We start from the raw sequence: 20919 nt of genomic DNA, 5'->3' as shown, positions 1-20919 counted from the left end.
GCTCAGATACTTGCCTCTCGGAGTGGCCCACTCTACCACCATTTCTAAAATGGCAACCCCTAGCCCAGTCTTCCCCAGCACTGGAAAGGCTCCTTGGTTGGCGTCTGCTCTTTTCCTCCCAGAGCCGTTATCATCCCTATCACCAGATGCAATCGATTTGTCATGTTTGTTGTTCATTATCTGCGTCTGTCCACTGGTACATGGGAGCTGAGATTTTGGTTTCCTTAGTTCACGGACATATTCAAAGCTGACAATAACGGAAAGTTAATCCTATCAAATGAATGAGTCAGAGAATTCTCCTTTATAAGGGATATTGTCTCATTAAAGTTTTATAAAATTCATGACCAAATACATTTTGTCAGAATTCATCTATGGCAGCTCTTTTCTGGCTGGAATCATGGAGGGCATTCAAGAGAAGAAAAAGAAGGTTCCTGCTGCGGCAGAAACCTAGAAAAAGGCTCCTGCGGTGGCAGAAGCCACCAGGAAAAAGGTTCCTGCTGTGCCAGAAACCCTTGAGAAAAAGCGAAGGAATTTTGCGGAGCTGAAGTCAAGCATCTGAGAAAAAAAATTGGCTCAAAAGATGCTTCGAAAGGCAAGGAGGTGGTTTATTTGTGAAAAAGCTCAGCACTATCATAAGGAATATAGACAGATGTACAGAACTGAAATTCGCATGGCCAGGATGGCAAGAAAAGCTGGCAACTTCCACGTACTTGCAGAACCCAAATTGGCATTTGCCATCAGGATCAGAGGTACCAGTGGAGTGAGGCCAAAGGTTTGAAAGGTGTTGCAGCTTCTTCGCCTTCGCCAGATCTTCAATGGCAACTTTGCTGAGCTCAACAAGACCTCAATTAACATGCTGAGAATTATGGAACCATAAATTGCATGGGGGTACCCAAACCTGAAGCCAGTAAATTAATTGATCTACAAACGTGGTTATGGCGAAATCAATAAGAAGCAAATTGCTTTGACAGATAACTCTTTGATTGCTCGATCTCTTGTTAAATTTGGCATCATCTGCATGGAAGATCTGATTCCTGAAATCTATACTGTTAGAAAACGCTTCAAAGAAGCAAATAACTTCCTGTGGCCCTTCAAATTATCTTCTCCACGAGGTGGAATGAAGAAAAAGACCACCCATTTTGTAGAAGGTGGAGATGCTGGCAACAGGGAAGACCAGATCAACAGACCTATTAGAAGGATGAACTAAGGTATCCACCATGATTATTTCTGTAATCTGGTCAGTAAATAAACAGTGGCTGTTTTGAGACTGCAATATATTGCTGGATTAGCAACTTTTTTGTGAGCTTGGCTCTGCCTTGCCTTAACTATCGTGGCCCATCTTGGTGCTTGGTAAAATTAAGCCAAAACTTCTGTAAGACTAGGGTCCATTTTTTTATTTTGTGAAAATCACTTAGGGACTGTCAAAAGGCTTTTCCTACACCAGGAAGGCCTAATGTTTCCCCCTTTGAATTTTGCTGAGTAAAAATGGGTTTATTCAAATAAAACTTATTTCAAGGCATTCATGCATGATTTGTAGGTAAGGTAATAAAATAAAGGTCAGTTCACATAAAAAAAAAATTTTTTTTTTCAATCTATTACAGAAATTTCCTGGCGGGTATTCTACTCTCACTCAGTTTTCTTTCTTTTTAAAATTCATTTTTTGTTTATTTGTTTGTAACTGCCAGAGGCCATAGGAGCTACCAGGAAGAGACAGAGGGAGAGGGGGGACAAGGAGGAAGGGCCACCTAATGAGGGTGGTCACACCACAAACTCTTCTCCATTTCTCCATCCTGTCAGGATTTTGAGCGTGCAAAATCAAATGGTTGGCCCATCCCGCAGTTTTTTAAAAGCATTTTTGTGGTGACGTTGCATCAGTTCTTTTAAATTATTCATCATTGAATGAGATAGACTTCCTTGGAACAATCTCTCAGTGGTCTGTGTGTGTCACAGGGTGTTACAAGGTGTGGTGGTTGCAGGAGAAGCAGAAGGAAGAGGCAGAGTAAAGTTTAAGTGAGGTATTTCTCATTATTCAAAATTTCTTGCATCCTCTGTTACCAGGATTAAGGGTTCCCATGGGGGACACGGCTATGGGAAACTTTCATGGCCTTGTCTCCTTTGCTTCTCTGAACCAAGTCCGTCAAGGAGGGCCTCTGCTGCCTTGCCTACCCCAGGCCTGAGCTCCTGGCAAACAAAGCAGAGAGCGTTTTCACTTTGGAGTTCTCCCATCATCTCAGGGAGTCTGTATTGTTGGTAGTGCTTTCTGAGACCATCATCATGAGCTCTCTTGTTCTTTGCTCTCTCTCTCCCTCCACCTTTTTATTATTATTATTTTTTAATGTTTTTCCTCCTGCACAACTTCTGATCAATCTCAGAGACTTTCAGCAACCCTTAAGATTTATTTATTTATTTATTTATTTGGAGAGGTTTTTGCCACAGGGCACATGCATGTGCCAACAAGACAGAGAGAGACAGAGAGACAGAAAGCGAGAAATCACTCTCCAGGGGAAATGGCCACGCCGCAATCCCTTCTCCTCCATTCTCCTCTCGGGATCTTGGGCATGCACGCACACGCGCCCAGCGTGGTTTAAGCCGCACTGTTGGGAATTCGAACTGTGGTCGACTACATGGGAGTCCAGCCACGTAACCGTAATGCCATCTGCTGGTCCCAACCCTTAATATTTTTTGAAGTCTGAGGATCACATTTGTTTCCTAGCTTTGCCAAAATGAGATTTGTGTGTTATTTCTTTTAATCTCTCCATTCTCCTTATTTATTTATTTGGAGAGGTTTTTGCTATAGGGCACGTGTGCTTGCTAAAAAGAGAGAGACAGAGAGACAGAAAGCGAGAACTAACCCCCCAGTGGGGATGGCTATGCCACCATCCCCCTTCTCCTTTATTCTCCTCTCAGGATCTTGGGCACGCATACACACACGCCCGGCGTGAGTTTAAGCTACCAGGTCTGAGACTCAAACCACAGTCAACTACATGGGAGTCCAGCAACATAGCCGTTACTCCAACTGCTGGTTCCTTTTTTTTTTTTTAAGAGAGATTTTTGTTATAGGGCATCTCTGTCTCTCTCTAGTGAGCACATGTGCCTGTACCAAGTTAAAAAAAAATAATAATAAATAAAATAAAATAAACAATTCTTTTTTTCTTTTTCTTTTCTTTTCTTTTTTTTTTTGGAGAGATATTTGCTATACGGCGCTTGCCCTCATTGGAGAGACAGAGACATAGAGACAGAAAGTGAGAAATCACCCCCCAACCCCCGAGGGATGGCCCCATGGTACAAACCCTTCTCCATTCTCCCCCAGGGATCTTGGGCAGGCACACACACACACACACACACACACACACACACACACACACCTGGCATGAGTTTCCAGCCTCCAAGTCCAGGATCTGAACTGTGGAAGGCCATGTGGGAGTTCAACACTGTAACCATTATGCTATCTGCTGGTCCCAATAAATAATTATTTTTTAAAAAGTCCTTTCTTTTATAGCTTATCTAAAACTTGAGATTGACATTACCAAGCTGACTTAAGTACAGTAGTCAGATTCTAGTTAAAACTGTACAAAAACGCAAAATCTTGTAAATGGACAAAGTTAAGGAAGAAGAACTGATTTTCAAAATTCTGTTTATAGAAGGTAAATTATGGTAGGTGGTTAAATAATTGCAGTTTAATGGCATGATGATTAAATACAAATACTCATCATACATACTAAAATACAAATAAGAGTAGCCACTTACCCGACCGTAATCAAAGAATCCATCACTGATTATGTTACTCGATGACAAGTAGCCCGTCTGGCTATATTTCAGGGAAAGATTGTGGTTGAGCAATTTGTTATAAGCTGCCTCGCTGAATTTATTTTTTTTACTTAATGATAGATTAATCTGCTCAAGGATATCTAAGGCCCTGTCAATAAAAGCAAAAAGCATTATTTATATTACATAAGCAGTCCATCATTGAGTTCCTGAGTTACTTACGATCCTGAATAAGAGTCCCGTTTGCTTAAGACCCTGACTGAGACTTGAGATAAAAAACTTAAAGCCTTCCCTATCGCTTTTTGATAAAGTGATACTAGCAGAAGTATGAATTCAGCTCTTCTTGAGAACATATACACCCGCCATAGGGTAACTTTTGTTCAAACAGTGAAAAGGACACATTTTGGCGGGGCCGGGGGGGGGGCAATTCTTGTTCATTTAAAGAAAAATTGGTATTGGGCTCTAACTTTTTTGGTTCACCAAACAAATGAAGAACAAGAATAGTCACCCATGGGACCAGCAGTTAGCGTAATGGCTATGTTGCTGGACTTCCATGTAGTCCACTGCCGTTCTAGTCCCAGATCTGGTGACTTAAACTCACTCCAGGTGCATGTGCATGCATGCCCAAGATCCCCAGAGGAGAATGGAGAAGAAGGGATTGTGCGTGGCCATCCCCCCTGGGGGGTGACTTCTCGCTTTCTGTCTCTCTGTCTCTCTGTGTCTTTCTGGCGAGCACACGCGCCCTATAGCAAAAACCTCTCCAAAAAAAAAAAAGAATTAATAAGAAAAAATGGTAAAAATGGTCACCCATGACTAGAGTAAACCTGCCTATGGAACCTTGACGCCCTCTTTGCTTACATGCTAACGGCCACGCCCTCGTCTGTGGTTTGGGAGGAGAACCCACTGGGTGAAGGTGCTTACACAGGAGTTCTGGTGACACCAAGTGGCTGAGGGCTGGGAAAAAACAGAGATGGTAGTCCTGGCTCAACCCATCTACCTTAGCTTTGAAGTTGAGAAGCAAACAGGGTAGTGTTTGGCAAAGAAAGAAATGCATTTATCAAGACGAAGCAGAAAGGGAAATACCGAAGATGATTCTGTAAAGGGCAGGAGGGCGCTCTCAGGTGGGAAGGGGCAGGGAAGGATGCACTGCAGCCAGGCAGTCCCTCCGGACCAAGGGCCCGCACTGTGGCCAACCCCCACTCCTGAGCACTGAGTGTGGGCTCTCCTTGCCCTTCCTTAGGCCCGACAAGTGTGCTTCTCTGTCCCCAGATCTTCATCTGAGTCCGACCCTGGTCTCCCACTCCCACTCACCCGAGCCTGCATAATTCTGTGGCCATCAGCTCGTCGCCGGCACAGACCATCACGGCCCAGCTCGCGTGCCTCCTCACTTCCTCGTTCTTGGATTGCAGGAGCTCTACGAGGGGCTCCAGCCCACCAGAATTTCTTAACTAAAAGTGAAAACCGAAACGTGGTGAAAGCTTTTCTTCTTTCCCCTTAATTGCCAGAGGGCACGTGTGCTTGCTGGAGAGAGACAGAGAGAGGGAAAGGGAAAAAAGCATCCCCCTGAAGTGGGCAGGTGGCCTGGCAGTTAAAGGCACTGGACTCCCACATGACTGACTGTGGTTCAAATTACGGACCTGGTGGCTTGCCTTCTCACTTTCCCTCTCTCTTTCTGTCTCTCTCTGGTCAAATAAATAAATAAAGTTAAGTAAAATAATTCTAAAAAAAAAAAAAAAAAAAAGCATTCCCCAAAGGGGCATGGTCATGCTGCAATTCCTTCTCCATCTCTCTGTTCTGTCAGGATTTGGAGCATGCTCAGGCAAGTACCTGGCCTCTAGAGCAGAGCAGGGTTTCTTTTTCCTTTCTTTCTTTCTTTCTTCCTCTTTCTTTCTTTTTGGAGAGGTTTTGCTATAGGGCGCGTGTGCTCTCCATAAAGACAGAGAGAGACAGAGAGACAGAAAGCGAGAAATCACCCCCCAGGGCGGATGGCCACGCTGCAATCCCTTCTCCTTCATTCTCCTCTCAGGATCTTGGGCATGCACGCACACGCGCCCGGCATGAGTTTAACCCACCGGGTCCGGGACTCGAACCATGGTCAACTACGTGGAAGTCCAGCGACATAGCTATCATGCCAACTGCTGGTCCCTAGAGCTGAGTTTCAAACTGTGATCAGCCCTGTGGGACTCAGCTCCCTTAACCACTGGCTTTCTGTGCCTGCCCAGAAACCAAAATGTTACACATAAAGGGTCTAGGTTACAAACATTCGTGCTTTTTATAATCTCATTATTTGATTGTGAAAAAATTTTAGCTATGTAAAAACATTTAATAATGTGTCCATATTTAGATTTATTAAATTTAGGGGGAAAATCTATCGCACATACAGTAACTTACAGACAGGAGCCCCGTTTTCTGTTTGAAGTAAAGAAGAGAGAGGGCCTCAGGATTATAGTGAACTGGGGCCTGGGGAAAGCACCAGTCTTCTCACTGCCCACCCATAGGGTGCCCTCTGCTCAGTTCCACTGCTCCTGAACACTGAGGGCTCTCCTGACCATGCCATAGGGTAATAACGTCCCCCAAAGGTGACTTTATGCCTGGAAGGGACTTTGCTGATGCAAATTAAGGGAGTTTTGAGATTAGATTATTCTGGATTATTCACGTGGCTAAAGAAGGAGACAAGCCTCCCAGACGCACAAGAAGGAAACGGAAGCAGAGCTTGGAGTGCTGTTCTTTAAAGATGGGGGCCACAAGCCAAGCAATGCAGGCAGCTCCTAGAAACTGGACGAGGCAAGGGAACAGATTCCCCCTAACACCTCCAGAAGGAATGCGGCTCCGCCGCCGCCTTGATTCTAGTTTGTAAGACTCATTTCAGACTTCTGACCTCCAATCTGTAAGACTGTAGGTTCATATTGCTGTAGCCATTTGAGGTGATAATTCCTTTCGGCAGCAATAGGAAACTCACATGGTCCCTGAAACTGGGGCAGGAGGATTTGATGCAGGCAAGCACACCTGTGTCACTGGAGACTGGTGCCAGGTCATTGAGTGGCCAAGGCAATACCAAAGCAATTCTCTAGAAAAAGATTCTTCTTGGCTCTCCTTACCATGTCTTTCTGAGTGGCATGATGGTTAAGGCGCTGTACTCCACACAGCCGACTGTGGTTTGAGTCCTGGACAGGGAGCTTGAACATAAACGCCAGGCACATGTGTGTATGCCCAAACTTCCAAGAGGTCATTGGAAGTGAAGGGATTGCAGCATGGCCATCCCCACGGGGGGTGGGAAGTAGAAGGTGGATTTCTCACTTTCCCTCTCACGATCTTTCTCTCTCTCTCTCTGGCAAGCACACATACCCTATGGGAAAAACCTAAATAAACAAACAAATGAAAACCCACAATGTCTTCTCTTCATTTCTCCAAAGAGGAAGAGAAGAAAATGAAGAGAATTGGATGAAACTACATTAATTACAGAATTAAAAGAACTTACTCATGTATAAAATTATTCAACAATTGGTAAGCAGATATCTGGTGACTCTCTTACTACCTGACTGGGTGGATACAAAGGAACTCAGTCAATGGGAAAAAAGAAGGGATAGGAGTGGACAGAGTCGAGAGACAGAAGCACAAAGACGAGGCATTAATAGTTGTCCGACAGACACAGCGTGAAGTCCGGGCTCTGGATTTAGCGAGATGAGCTCTCGTATTCCTGATCTGCCACGTACCAGCTCTGCTGTGAGCACATTAAGAGCAGATGTCAAAAAACTCGTAGAAAAATGGAATTAAAGGACAAGTTTATTTTGTTGAAAAAATATTGGGAAACCCATTTATAGCTTTCTCAGACTATGCATTCCTACAAACTTTCTGAAGGTCCTTGCATTTCTTTAAGCCTAATTTCCTTACTTGTAAAATGGGGGTGATAAGCATTTCTATTTCACGTGAGGCTGAATTGCATGTGAAGTGCTTAGCACTGTGCATGGTACATTGTAGGCGCTCAATAAATGTTAGCTTTTGTTATTTTTACTGGGGAGAGAGGAAAGAAGTTCCAGGCTGTTTGAATGAGTGTCATGCTGACATACGAAAAAAGTGAGAGAAAAAGAATGTGTGTGAGTTTATGTCAGGTTTTACGAAGATTTAATAGAAATCTCCAAAGTATCAAGAAAATGTTAATGCTATTGTGTGTTTTAAGATGATGAAATAGAAAAGAAATATAAGAGTATATGTAACTCATGAGTACTTTCAAGAACCCTAGTAAAAGGCACCCCATAAAGAAATGACGCATTTCAGGGAACCAGCAGTTAGCGTAACGGCTATGTTGCTGGACTCCCACGTAGTCGACCGCGGTTCATGTCCCGGACCCGGTGGCTTAAGACTCACGCCGGGCGTGTGTGCGTGCGTGCCCAAGATCCCAAGAGGAGAATGGAGGAGAAGGGATTGCGGCGTGACCATCCCCCTGGGGGGTGATTTCTCGCTTTCTATCTCTATGTCTATGTCTCTCTCTGTCTGTCTGGCGAGCGCACGCGCCCTATAGTGAAAAAACCTCTCCAAAAAAAAAAAAAAATGAAATGACACATTTCAGTGACTTTAATCTCTGTGTTTCCTGCCCAGCCATAGCCACCCTCTAACTCTCTTCAGAGGCCACCACTTTCTTGAATTTGGAATTAATCACTTCCTCACTTTTTGTTGTGGTTTAAATTTTTATGTATATATGACTTAAAAATATATTACTTGGCTTTGCATTCTTTTCAAGTTTCTTTATTACTTCCATAAGTGAGGGGAGAGAGACAGAGAGAGAACCACCGACATGGTCTTGATGCTGTGATCACCTTCAGCTTCAGCCCACCCGAGGTTATGGGCACACAGAAGCCAGGTATGCTCAGAGTGGGCTCCAGATATGAACTGTTAACCTTCTCAATGTGCGTCTGCCTCCCAGAGCATCGTGCTTCACCACTGCCACTGTCTGGCCCCGTTTTGCAGATTTTTGAACACACGTAAATGAAATCAGAAGTATGTGTTCTTCTGCAACTTGCATTTACTCAGCAGAATGTTCATGCAATTCATCCCTGTTGCTGTCTGTAGCTGTAGTCCATTCATTTTTACTAACACAGGATCTCACTGAATGAATACACCACACTGTGCTTATGCTGTCTTTTAACAGCTGGGCAATTGGTTTGTTTCCAGCTGTTTAGATAGTGTAAGCCACGCTTCCTGGTGCACAGAGGTGAGGGACTCCCTTAAGTATGCACCTAAACAACAGAACTTCTGGGTTACAGAGTTTGCTTACCTTCTTTGCTAAAAAAAATGCCTATTTGTTTTCCAAAGTGTTGTACCAATTTTGGAAGGAGCCAAATGATGGATACATTCAAATGCTGTTTCAAATTAATCTACCAGTATGTACCAACCAGAAAAATGAAAAAAAAAAAATGCTATCACAACTCTCACCTCTGTCCGGGCCTCAACGTCACACGCAGTTGCAGCAACCATGAGTGCAGCTTTGCTCTGTACGACTGTGTTGGCAGAGCGCAGCGGGCCGATGATGGCGTGCATGACGTCACGGCTCTGGATGCTCACGCGCAGGGGCTCCTGCATTGCCATGTTTGTTAGGACCGTGGCAGCGTTGGCAATGGCTCCATCTCGTTTACTAGACAAAGTGTTTATTAACGGATCGATACCATCGGCCTCAGCAGCAGCACTGGGTAAATGAAGGAGAAATGAACGCGGTTCATCTGTGTTCCAGAAATTAACTTTAGCCTGCCACTGAGCTTATAAAACAAATGAGTTCAGAAAGCCAATTTGAGAGAGAAATTAATTTGCCACGCAATGAACTCAGAATGGAGTGATTTCAATGAAGTCTGGGAAAATTTCAGGTGTGAATGAATTTCAATTTTACAACCTTCTGGTTCTCAAAAATATATATGACTATCACTTCTTAGAAACCGTCTTACAGCTGTGAATGTTTTTGCTTAGTCTTATTTTTAAGACCAAGAAATTATTTTCCAAGAAAGTCTATTACAATATTCTTAACTATTAGGAAAATGAAGCCTTAAATAGAGGGAGTGAGTGAGCATGGGAACTCCTGATTTAGGTTAAAATTCTTCAGCCTATCTTCCTTTCTTTAAATTAGGTCATTAACTGTGGGCACACGTTAACATGTTTGACACCAGCAAATAATTTTGCACGTGAACTTTGCTTCTACAAATTAAACATTAGAGATCAAAGTCATGATGTTAATATAAATAGATAATTTTAGTAATGTAGGCAGATTCCGTCATTAAATTTCCTATTTCTAGTATAAGAAAAGCTACAGCTACCCGTTAACAACATTTTTTCACAATTAGAAAGCCCAAATCTTCTTTTAAGAAAACAGTACTTTCTCTACCTCTTGCTTTTTTAATCACTTTAAAAGCTCATAAGATAGTAAAAACATGAATTACAGCATTTTAATGAGTGGGAAATGATTTCATTATGTTTTTAAATGTTTGAAATTGCTTTTAAATAAGTCCCAAGCAGTAGGATATACACAGTATCCCAGCTTTAAAGAAAGATATGTGTTCAAAATCCATTTAAGGGCAGGTGGCATGGAGGCTAAGGAGTGCTGGACTCCTACGTGGCTGACCACAGTTCGAGTCCGGACCTGGCAGCTTGCCTTCTCACTTTCTCTCTCTCTCTTTCTTTCTTTCTCTCTCTCTTTCTGGTCAAATTAAATTTAAAAAATGATGATGAATACATTTTTTAAAAATAAAAATATCATTTAGAGGGCCAGCAGATGGCATGATGCTTAAAGTGCTGGACTCCCACACGGCCAACCACGGTTTAAGTTCTGGACCTGGTGGCTTAAAAGTCACACCGGGCATATGTGCATGTGTGCTCAATATCCTAGGAGAGAAATGGAGGAGAACGGATTGTGGCAGTGTGGCCATCCCCCCCTGGGGGGTGATTTCTCACTTTCCCTCTCACTGTCTCTCTCTGGCAGGTGCACACTCCCTATGGGGGGAAAAATCCATTTAGGGCTGGCTCTGTAGCACAGCGGTCAGGTTCCACATGGCTATCCTGGTTCAAATCCTGGCCCCAGCAGCTTGAATAACATGCCAGGCACATGTGTACATTCTCTGGATCCCGAGGGAATGGAGAAGTGAGGGGAAAGGCTTGCAGTGAGACCAGACCTTACTGAGAAGATCTCTCTCTCTCTCTCTCACTCTGTTTTGTGTGCATACATGCACTCTCTCGCATAAAAAATTCATTTAAATTATCATAGGAATAGGGGTCCTCAAGATCATAAAAAAGTACTTAAGACTTCAATAATACAAACTTTTTTTGGATGAAGCTTTTTAATAAGAAAAACGGCACTGAACATTTTCCCCATATTCTCATGTCTCTCCACCCCCACTTCCTTGCTCTTCCCAAAGACAGAGTCTGGCCTCTGCTTATATTTGACTCAATTGTTCTTCCACTTAGGATCATACGATAACCCAAGTTCGAGTTCCACAATTTAGCCCATCACCCCGTACTCCAATGAAATAATAGAGTACTGTTGTTCCAATGTGCTGATTGTGAAGGGGGAGAGAAGTTACGACAATTGGGGCCAGCAGTTAGCGTAATGGCTATGTCGCTGGACTCCCACGTAGCCGACCGCAGTTCGAGTCCCGGACCCGGTGGCTTAAACTCACACCGGGCGCGTGTGCATGCGTACCCAAGATCGCGAGACAGAGGAGAAGGGATTGCAGCGTGGCCATCCCCCCTGGGGGTGATTTCTCTCTTTCTGTCTCTCTGTCTCTCTCTGTCTGTCTGGCAAGCGCACGCGCCCTGTAGCAAAAACCTCTCCAAAAAAAAAAAAGTTACGACAATTGTCCATCAGAGAGAAGAAAACATTTCGACCAGGAGAACGGTGACCCTGGGAGAAGGGAGCCAGGTATTGCGGTACAACTGGCTCTGAAGGAGGCGGAGGAGCAGGGACGGACAGGAGTGAAGAGTAGAGGAGGCAGCTCCAAGAATGCAGGGTGTGGGCAGCATTAGCCACGGAAGGCTACCTCCCGCCTCCGGGGTTACCGCTGTGACCAGCTGGTGACTGACACACACCACGTTGTCCCAAGCCTAGCTCCCTTTTTTGTTGTTGTTGTTGTTAAATATTTAATTGTATCTATTCATTCATTTATTTTAATTTGACCAGAGAGACACAGAGAGAGTGAGGGGTAGTGAGAAAGCAAACCACCAGGTTCAGGACTCAAACCTTGGTCAGCCATGTGGGAATGTCCAGCACCTTAACTGCCACACCACTGCCTAGCTACCTTTCTACCTCTTCTCCAGCCCTCAGTGTGCAGTCAGCCTGTCTCGGGGCATCTCCCGTTCTTTCTCTGGGAAGGCATCCCTTAAAGTTACAACTTGGCTAGATAACATGCAACCAAGATTTCTCACCTAAAAATGGTGGCAGGCTCTGAATCTCAATAGCCTGGGGGTCAGCATTTAATTACCCCCTATCCTCAGGGATAAAATAAACCATTTCTAGTTACTCTGTGCTCACCAAAGAGAGAGAGACAGAGAGAGAGAGAGAGACAGTGAGAAACCACTCTCCAGGAGTATGGCCACATGTTAATCCCTTCTCCTCCATTCTCCTCTCAGGATTTTGGACATTCACACGCATGTGTGATTTTCAAGTCACCAGGTCTGGGACTCAGACTGCTTAGTCAGCCATGTAGGATCCAGCACCTTAACTTCCATGCCACCTGCTGGCCCTAACATAAACACTTTTAAGATAATTTCAATTTTAGTTCTCTCTCCTCTTATTAATGGGCATGGTAGTCATTTAGTTCTGTGAATAAGGGAAAATTTGGTCTCTCTGCATAATACCATAGTTGATTATAATTCATAATTTTACTTACATATTTTTATAGTTGAAACATTGAATTTTTAAGAAACTTCCAGTAAGGATTTTAAATTATGCTTATTTTCTGATGAATTATATGTATACATACTTAAACCTTTCCAAATCATTTTTTTTTCTGTTGTTATTTTTCAGGCATTAATGCAAACAGTACCTTAGACCGATAGTTTGTATTTTTAAATCATTTTAAACATTCCTTGGCCAAAATGCATGCATCTTTTGTCACTTGGTGGTTTGTCCTTTGACAGTGTTCACTTTTTTTTTTTTTTTTTTTGCCATGGGGCCTGTGTGCTCACTGGAGAGAAAAAGAGAGACAGAGGGACAGAGAGAGAAAGAGAAAGTGAGAAATCACCCCACAGAGGTGATGGCCATGCCACAGTCTTCTCCTCCTGGGATTTTAGGCATGTACACGCACACGCCCGGCATGATTTTGAAGCCACCAGGTCCAAACTGCAGTTGACCATGTGGGAGTCCAGCACTTTAACCACCATGCCACCTGCTGGCCCTGACAAGGCTCACTTTTTAAAATGTCTCGGAGAATGAAGAGAATTAAGGTATTTCAGTGACACTCATGATCACAGCCAGAGAATTTCAAGTAAATGTTCTCCCATAAGCTCCAAAGACTTTGTCTTTCATGTGCATCAGGGACTTTTTGGAAAATTAAAGGTGCCTATAGAATCAGAATCCACTATAGTTTAGATGAGTTGTTTTATTATTAATTTATTTTTATATTGATGATTATTTTTGCATATTATAGCTGTATTAGCTTTTGGTTCTCTTGGAAACTAAGAAAGTGAAAACAAACAAACAAAGTAAAAACTAACAACAATTGGGTCATAGAAATACAGAAATTTTGGGACTAGTAGTTAGCATAATGGCTATGTCGCTGAACTCCCATGTAGTCGACCGTGGTTCGAGTCCTGGACCCGGTGGCTTAAACTCACGCTGGGCGCGTGTGCATGCATGCCCAAGATCCCAAGAGGAGAATGGAGGAGAAGGGATTGCAGCGTGGCCATCCTCCCTGGGGGGTGATTGCTCGCTTTCTGTCTCTCTGTCTCTCTCTTTCTGGTGAGCGGACGTACCCTATAGCAAAAACCTCTAAAAAAAAAAAAAAAAAAAGAAAGAAATACAGAAATTTCTACCAGGGGCACCTTAGTGCTCAGCCTCTCAAGAAAGATTGGCTTCTTTCTTTGCTGTGCACGGATGTGTATTTTGCCTTGGTTCATGTCTCTCTCGACCTTCTTTCTGCTCTTTTCTTTGCTCTTTATGGAGACAGTAAAGGGAAGTACGTCAAAACATACCATCTAAAGAGCCGAAGCTTCTAGCACGCAGTGGAATGTAGCTGTTCCTAAATCAGGCATAACGACCAGCACAGAGACTAGCTATATGTGTGCAGCTGGGAAGAAGGCCCCGCAGGACCTGGACCTGTCTGCCCAGGACTGGCCACATTTGACTCTAAGTCTAAAAAGAGCAACAAAGATTAACGTTCCGTTGTGGAAAATCAAACTATTCTTCTTCCCTGACAAAAACAAACAAAACAAAACAAACCAACTTATTTCATTTATAGAAATAGAGTGCAGAATCTCTACTTAGAAAAAAAAAAAGAAAAAGAATTGCATTAATTTTGTTTCTTTCAAACCCAAGACGTTTTGTTTTCTTTTTCCCTGTCTCTACTATGTACACAAGCTGAGGCCTGTCATATTTTTAAAACACATTGCAGTTTCCCAAATAGGATAGCAGTATCCAAGTGAATGGGACAGAAGTCAAACTGCTTTGTTAGAAAAACCCAGAATTAGAGGGCCATATGTCATCATGATAACTTGAAAATATTTTCTGATATTTACTATCACTACTCTCCATCCAGTTGGAGTTTAATCAAGTAAGAATTTAAAATGTAAATTGAAAAAAAGAACTCTAAAAAAAATATGGGACTATAAAAAAAATCTACTTATATCATTCAATATACATAAACAGAGGTGGAGTCCGGTGTGTGGTGTGTATTCAGTGGGTTACCAAGCGCTATTTTCCTCCATATTTCTCAAGCGTCTCCCTTTTCTCCGTCTTCCCACTGAACCCCATCCAACACACTCTCTTGTGGCCTGATAGAAATAATTTCCTAACAGCGTCTCTCCCTGCCCTCTCCAGTCCTTTCTCCATCGAATAGCTAAAGCAATGGTAAATTTCAGAATTGTAAATGCCGTCATACTGTGCCCTCGCTTACCATTTTCATGGCTCCCGATTTCTCCTCACCCTGTATTTCTCACCTAGCTTCTACTGCCCCTCAGGAGCGGCCCTGCCTCCCTCACCAGCCCACGAGCCCCTCCACCTCTTCCTGCTGCTCCGCGCTCTCGGTCTCCCTGGCAAATTTCCTTATGCCAGGCTCTTTCTCACCTCAGGGCAGCCCATCTGCTGTTCCCACTTCCTGACATACTCTTCCCCCTGGATAATTCCTGTTCATCTTTCATAATTTGGCACAAATGTCTCTTCCTCCAGGAAGCATTTCTTGGTCCTCAGACTAGTTATCTTTTTCACATGAGCTCAGAGCATTTGTTGGCTAAAATAGCTACATTTCTTTTTGTTTATGAAATGATGTTTTGGCACACATGTTCACAACCAGAGAAAAGCAACCATTTAAAAATACTGTTTTACAGCACTTGTGGTAGAATGGAATTCACAGCTTTTCACTTAAATCCCTAAGCCCCGCAACAAAAAAGCACTTACAGAATGGGGACGAAGAACACCACTGAGCATATTACACAAATTTCACGGAGAGTGTCTATTTCTGGCTCGCTGCAAACGCCACGCTATATCGTGTCTGTGTCTAGGTTCCTATTGCCCCAAACACCCTTTCCCAGATCTCCCACACTGTCTGAAAAACCAGTTTGTTCTTCGGTCCCTGCTCCACTGTCCCTTCCTCTGCAAAGTCACCCGTGACCATCGCTGCCCCTCCTTGTCAATCACTTCCTCCTCAGTGCTAATCTACACTGGTACCTAATTCTTACAGGTAATAGTGAGTCTTATTTAAATATAGTGCTGAGAAGGTGGATGTATTTTTCACTGTTTTGAATCAACTCACAGTAAGTGAGGAAGGAAACCTCGGCAGGTGTGGAGGAGGAGGAAAAGCGCGCGCTCAGCTTTAGGTTTGCAAGAAGGGGCGATGCCCAACCAAATGAGGCGCTCCATGAGCATCCCTTGCAGCAGCTCTCGAGGTCGCTCAGCTCCTCCCCATGCCCACCACTTCTCCAGCCACGGAGTGAGGTCATTCTTAGGTGGAGGATGGTCAATAACATTCTGCACTTTAGGCAAGCTCTTTAGGAGCAGACCCTTTCCTTACATTGGAGGCTGTCTTCGTTTTGACTCTGCAGACACCGGTGACTCTGTTTATTTGCGTGTGCCATCAGAGGACACCATTTGGTTCCTCTCAGAATTGGAGCCTTCCTGCAGTTGGAGACTCACATTGTACCCATCTCCAGAGACTGATTACATGAATCAAGGGTGACCTTGGGCAGTCCCGAAGTCTGTTTAACAGAGCCCCCATCCAGGGTAATGTGCAGAACCCGATAGAACAGATGGTGATATTGGCAATAAGAACCTTGTTTGTTAACAGTGATTACAACCATTCCCACCAGCGTGACTTTTCAGATGTCTCTGTGAGTTTTGTCACACCAAGGAAGACGGATGGGTGGCAGACACTCTGCAAGTGGTCAGGAGAGGCCCGTGCGTGGCAGCGGCTCGGGCTTGGTGTTGGTGGCCCTGCAGGCTGACAGTCAGTCTGTGCAGGGAGACACCAGCCGTCACAGAAACAGGTCTCCTGGTTATCACTGCCAGCTTTAGACTGCAGTGAACAGGATTCACGACTCTTGTTCCAGACATGTTTTTCAACAAAGGTAATGATCCACAAAGTGGAGCGTTGGCTAAATTGGTCAAGATCTGAGTCCAGAACAAGGATCGCCCTGCTGCTGCCGCCCAGCTGCCCCCAGACGCTGGCTCATCTCCAGGACTGACAACGCAAGCCAAGAGAATCTTCCTTCTTTTTAAGCAGTATTATTTAAAGAAGCTTTCACTAGTAAGGGAGAGAATCACAATTAATTACAGGCAACCGCTGAAAATGAAAGGCTTTAAAATAACATGATTATTAAAGTGAAACCCAGCCACTGAAACGACTGGGTTTTGCATCCTATGGCAAAGGAAGAAAAATGCAAAAAGGTGGCCCTGCAGGCTGACAGTCAGTCTGTGCAGGGAGACACCAGCCGTCACAGAAACAGGTCTCCTGGTTATCACTGCCAGCTTTAGACTGCAGTGAACAGGATTCACGACTCTTGTTCCAGACATGTTTTTCAACAAAGGTAATGATCCACAAAGTGGAGCGTTGGCTAAATTGGTCAAGATCTGAGTCCAGAACAAGGATCGCCCTGCTGCTGCCGCCCAGCTGCCCCCAGACGCTGGCTCATCTCCAGGACTGACAACGCAAGCCAAGAGAATCTTCCTTCTTTTTAAGCAGTATTATTTAAAGAAGCTTTCACTAGTAAGGGAGAGAATCACAATTAATTACAGGCAACCGCTGAAAATGAAAGGCTTTAAAATAACATGATTATTAAAGTGAAACCCAGCCACTGAAACGACTGGGTTTTGCATCCTATGGCAAAGGAAGAAAAATGCAAAAACAAAACAAAACAAAAACCCCAATATGTGAAAACACTTCGTTTCCATCAGAGTGCTGTGCCTCAGCAGGTAGGGTTTGCAGACTTTCGGAGTGCGCTTTCATGTTACAGCTGTGGTGCCATTACGGGTTCTCAAAGAGAACGGCATAATTGCAGGGAGAACAGCACACGCGAACCCAGCACTTCCCCAAACAGCACGCATGTTGTTGTTACCGATTTGGAGACAGTCAATCAAAGTCTGGGGAAATCAAATGTAATTTTCTTACAAGTAACATGGAGTCTTTATTGACCTATCTGTTCAATCACAATTCTTCACTTCCATCCGGGCTCCCGTCTGTTTTCAAAAGCCAGAATGCCCTGCCAATAATTAACTACCTGCCATCGGGGAAAAACAACTCTCTCCATTTTACATGGCTGACTTGTCTCCTAATAAAACAGGAATAATGGTCAAGGTGTTAGGATATTCGTAATAAATGACTTTTGTAGTTACCAAATGTTTCTGTTTAGCCTGGAAATCAGTCTATTTACAGACCCGTGGATGACAAGGGACACAATCCCAGAGTAATTAGAGATTCTGTGTTGTTGATGTTCTTAACTAAATAATAAGGATGCTGAATGCTCTCATGTGACAGCAAATTAAAAACAAAACAAAACCAAACCGAAAAAACACAAAAATCCCCAGCACTTGCCAGGACCGGCTTATTCTCATCAGCTCAAAGTCTCTTCTCCAGAGAGGCCTTCACTGATGGGCCCTCTCTCATTCTCCAGCACCCTCTTCCCTGCCTCAGGAGCACACTCTATATGGCATTGTGCTGTTTTTTGTTTGTTTTTAGGTTTTGGTAGAGGGAGTGTGCACTTGTGGGAGAAAGACAGACGATGAGAAATCTTACCACCACCACCCCCCCACCCCCCACCCCCGGGGGGGACACAGCCCTGCTGTGCTGCAATCCCATCTCCTCGTTCTCCTCTCGGGATTTTGGATATGCGTGAGCACGCACCTGGTTGACCATGTGGGAGTCCAGCACTGTAACCATCACACCACCTGCTGGCCCCGACACTGTGCTGTTTTATTTATACTGCTACTACTTCCGAAGAAACCTGCCAATGATGCCCCTGCGGGTTTGTAATGTGACCCCTTCCTGACTGAAGCAGAAGTCTGATAGAAGCAGCTTCAGGGGACCTTGCCTCTTCCCCCGCAGGAGCCTAGCGTTATAAAGAATGCCCAAATCGTGGTGAAATAACAACCACAGAAGCCTAAATCCTGATAACTTCTTCAGATTTGGGGATAACAAGCTCTAACCCTCACGGAAAGATGTGCTCCAGACTGGATGGAGCACAATAGCTTGGGTGCGCAAACAAAGTAGATAACTTAACCGTTTTCTTTGTTTGTTTCATAGCCAGGAATAAAAAAACTCAGGTTGAAACTTGCTCATGAAGTAAGTGAATCAATACAGGATTGAGACCACGGTCTTCTGACTTTAGTCCGTTACCTTTTCACATTCACCATCTTTTGCCTTTTTAATGTTTATTTAACATTAACCTCTCTCCATCAGAGGTGGGGAGAGAGAGGTGACCCTGCAGGATCTTCATGCCATGCTCCACGCCTGCTCCACCAGCCTGGGTACTGGGCATATGCGTAGGTACCTGACATGTACCCAGGCATGCAAACCCAGAATCTGCCCCATGGGTCCAGCTGCTTGACTGCTGCACCACTGTCTGGTCCCTATTAATCTTTAAAGTTTTAAAAATTTCAGTATTTTGGGGACCAGAAAATGGCTCAATGGTTATCTTGCTGGACTCCCACATAGTCGACCGCAGTTCGAGTCCTGAACCTAGGAGGTTTAAAATTCATTCTGGGTATGTTTGCCTAAGATCCCGAGAGGAGAATGGAGCAGAAGAGACTGTGGCATGGCCATCCCCCTGGGGATAATTTCTCACTTTCTGTCTCTCTGTATCTCCAGCAAGTAGGAGCACACTCTATATGGCATTGTGCTGTTTTTTGTTTGTTTTTAGGTTTTGGTAGAGGGAGTGTGCACTTGTGGGAGAAAGACAGACGATGAGAAATCTTACCACCACCACCCCCCCACCCCCCACCCCCGGGGGGGACACAGCCCTGCTGTGCTGCAATCCCATCTCCTCGTTCTCCTCTCGGGATTTTGGATATGCGTGAGCACGCACCTGGTTGACCATGTGGGAGTCCAGCACTGTAACCATCACACCACCTGCTGGCCCCGACACTGTGCTGTTTTATTTATACTGCTACTACTTCCGAAGAAACCTGCCAATGATGCCCCTGCGGGTTTGTAATGTGACCCCTTCCTGACTGAAGCAGAAGTCTGATAGAAGCAGCTTCAGGGGACCTTGCCTCTTCCCCCGCAGGAGCCTAGCGTTATAAAGAATGCCCAAATCGTGGTGAAATAACAACCACAGAAGCCTAAATCCTGATAACTTCTTCAGATTTGGGGATAACAAGCTCTAACCCTCACGGAAAGATGTGCTCCAGACTGGATGGAGCACAATAGCTTGGGTGCGCAAACAAAGTAGATAACTTAACCGTTTTCTTTGTTTGTTTCATAGCCAGGAATAAAAAAACTCAGGTTGAAACTTGCTCATGAAGTAAGTGAATCAATACAGGATTGAGACCACGGTCTTCTGACTTTAGTCCGTTACCTTTTCACATTCACCATCTTTTGCCTTTTTAATGTTTATTTAACATTAACCTCTCTCCATCAGAGGTGGGGAGAGAGAGGTGACCCTGCAGGATCTTCATGCCATGCTCCACGCCTGCTCCACCAGCCTGGGTACTGGGCATATGCGTAGGTACCTGACATGTACCCAGGCATGCAAACCCAGAATCTGCCCCATGGGTCCAGCTGCTTGACTGCTGCACCACTGTCTGGTCCCTATTAATCTTTAAAGTTTTAAAAATTTCAGTATTTTGGGGACCAGAAAATGGCTCAATGGTTATCTTGCTGGACTCCCACATAGTCGACCGCAGTTCGAGTCCTGAACCTAGGAGGTTTAAAATTCATTCTGGGTATGTTTGCCTAAGATCCCGAGAGGAGAATGGAGCAGAAGAGACTGTGGCATGGCCATCCCCCTGGGGATAATTTCTCACTTTCTGTCTCTCTGTATCTCCAGCAAGTGCACACACCCTATAGCAAAAATATTTTTTAAAAAAAATTCAGTATTTTCAGGAAAAAACAAAAGTAAAACAATAGACCCTACTTGCTTTGCCCCATTGTTTCTCAGGGAATAAGAAATGAGGAGGGAGAAAAGGAAAAAGAGAGAGGAAAAAGAAGAAGGGAGAGTAACGAGGAACAGAACCTGGGGAGAACGGTAAGGGAAGGTCTGGCGTAAAGAAGAAGGGAAAGCAAAAGATGCAAGATGCCCTACTGGAGGCCAAGGAGCCCTGGCCACCGGAGTCTGGAGGGATTCAAAGAGATCATGGAGGCAAAGGGGAATCCTAGTGCAGAAGATCGGAGAACTTTAGAGGCCGGGAGGCCCTGAGCAGGGGACAAAGTCAGAGGAAGGTGTCGGGATGGAGGGGGGAGTCCCTGCCAGCTCCCTGGAGATGCCAGGACAGACCGCCTCAATGTGAAAAGCTTCCCACCCCTGTTAGCTCAA

The 20919-nt window shown here is 44.4% G+C and overlaps 1 protein-coding gene across 3 annotated transcripts in view; it reads right to left on the bottom strand.

The window, feature by feature from the left end:
- ARMC3 (armadillo repeat containing 3) overlaps positions 1-20919 on the bottom strand; it is a 115707-nt gene that overhangs the window by 32476 nt on the left and 62312 nt on the right. For all 3 annotated transcript variants that reach the window (XM_006139717.2, XM_027767713.1, XM_006139712.1), the window contains exons 11-13: positions 9196-9445; positions 5077-5213; positions 3748-3916 (exon numbers count right to left, since the gene is read on the bottom strand). In XM_006139717.2, the coding sequence (XP_006139779.1) occupies positions 3748-3916; positions 5077-5213; positions 9196-9445 (556 nt within the window). The remainder of the gene's footprint in view (positions 1-3747; positions 3917-5076; positions 5214-9195; positions 9446-20919) is intronic.

This window comes from Tupaia chinensis, unplaced genomic scaffold, assembly GCF_000334495.1.
Source record: "Tupaia chinensis unplaced genomic scaffold, TupChi_1.0 Scaffold000001_1, whole genome shotgun sequence".
Taxonomy (NCBI): Eukaryota; Metazoa; Chordata; class Mammalia; order Scandentia; family Tupaiidae; genus Tupaia; species Tupaia belangeri.
This window is presented reverse-complemented; position numbering and strand designations above follow the sequence as displayed.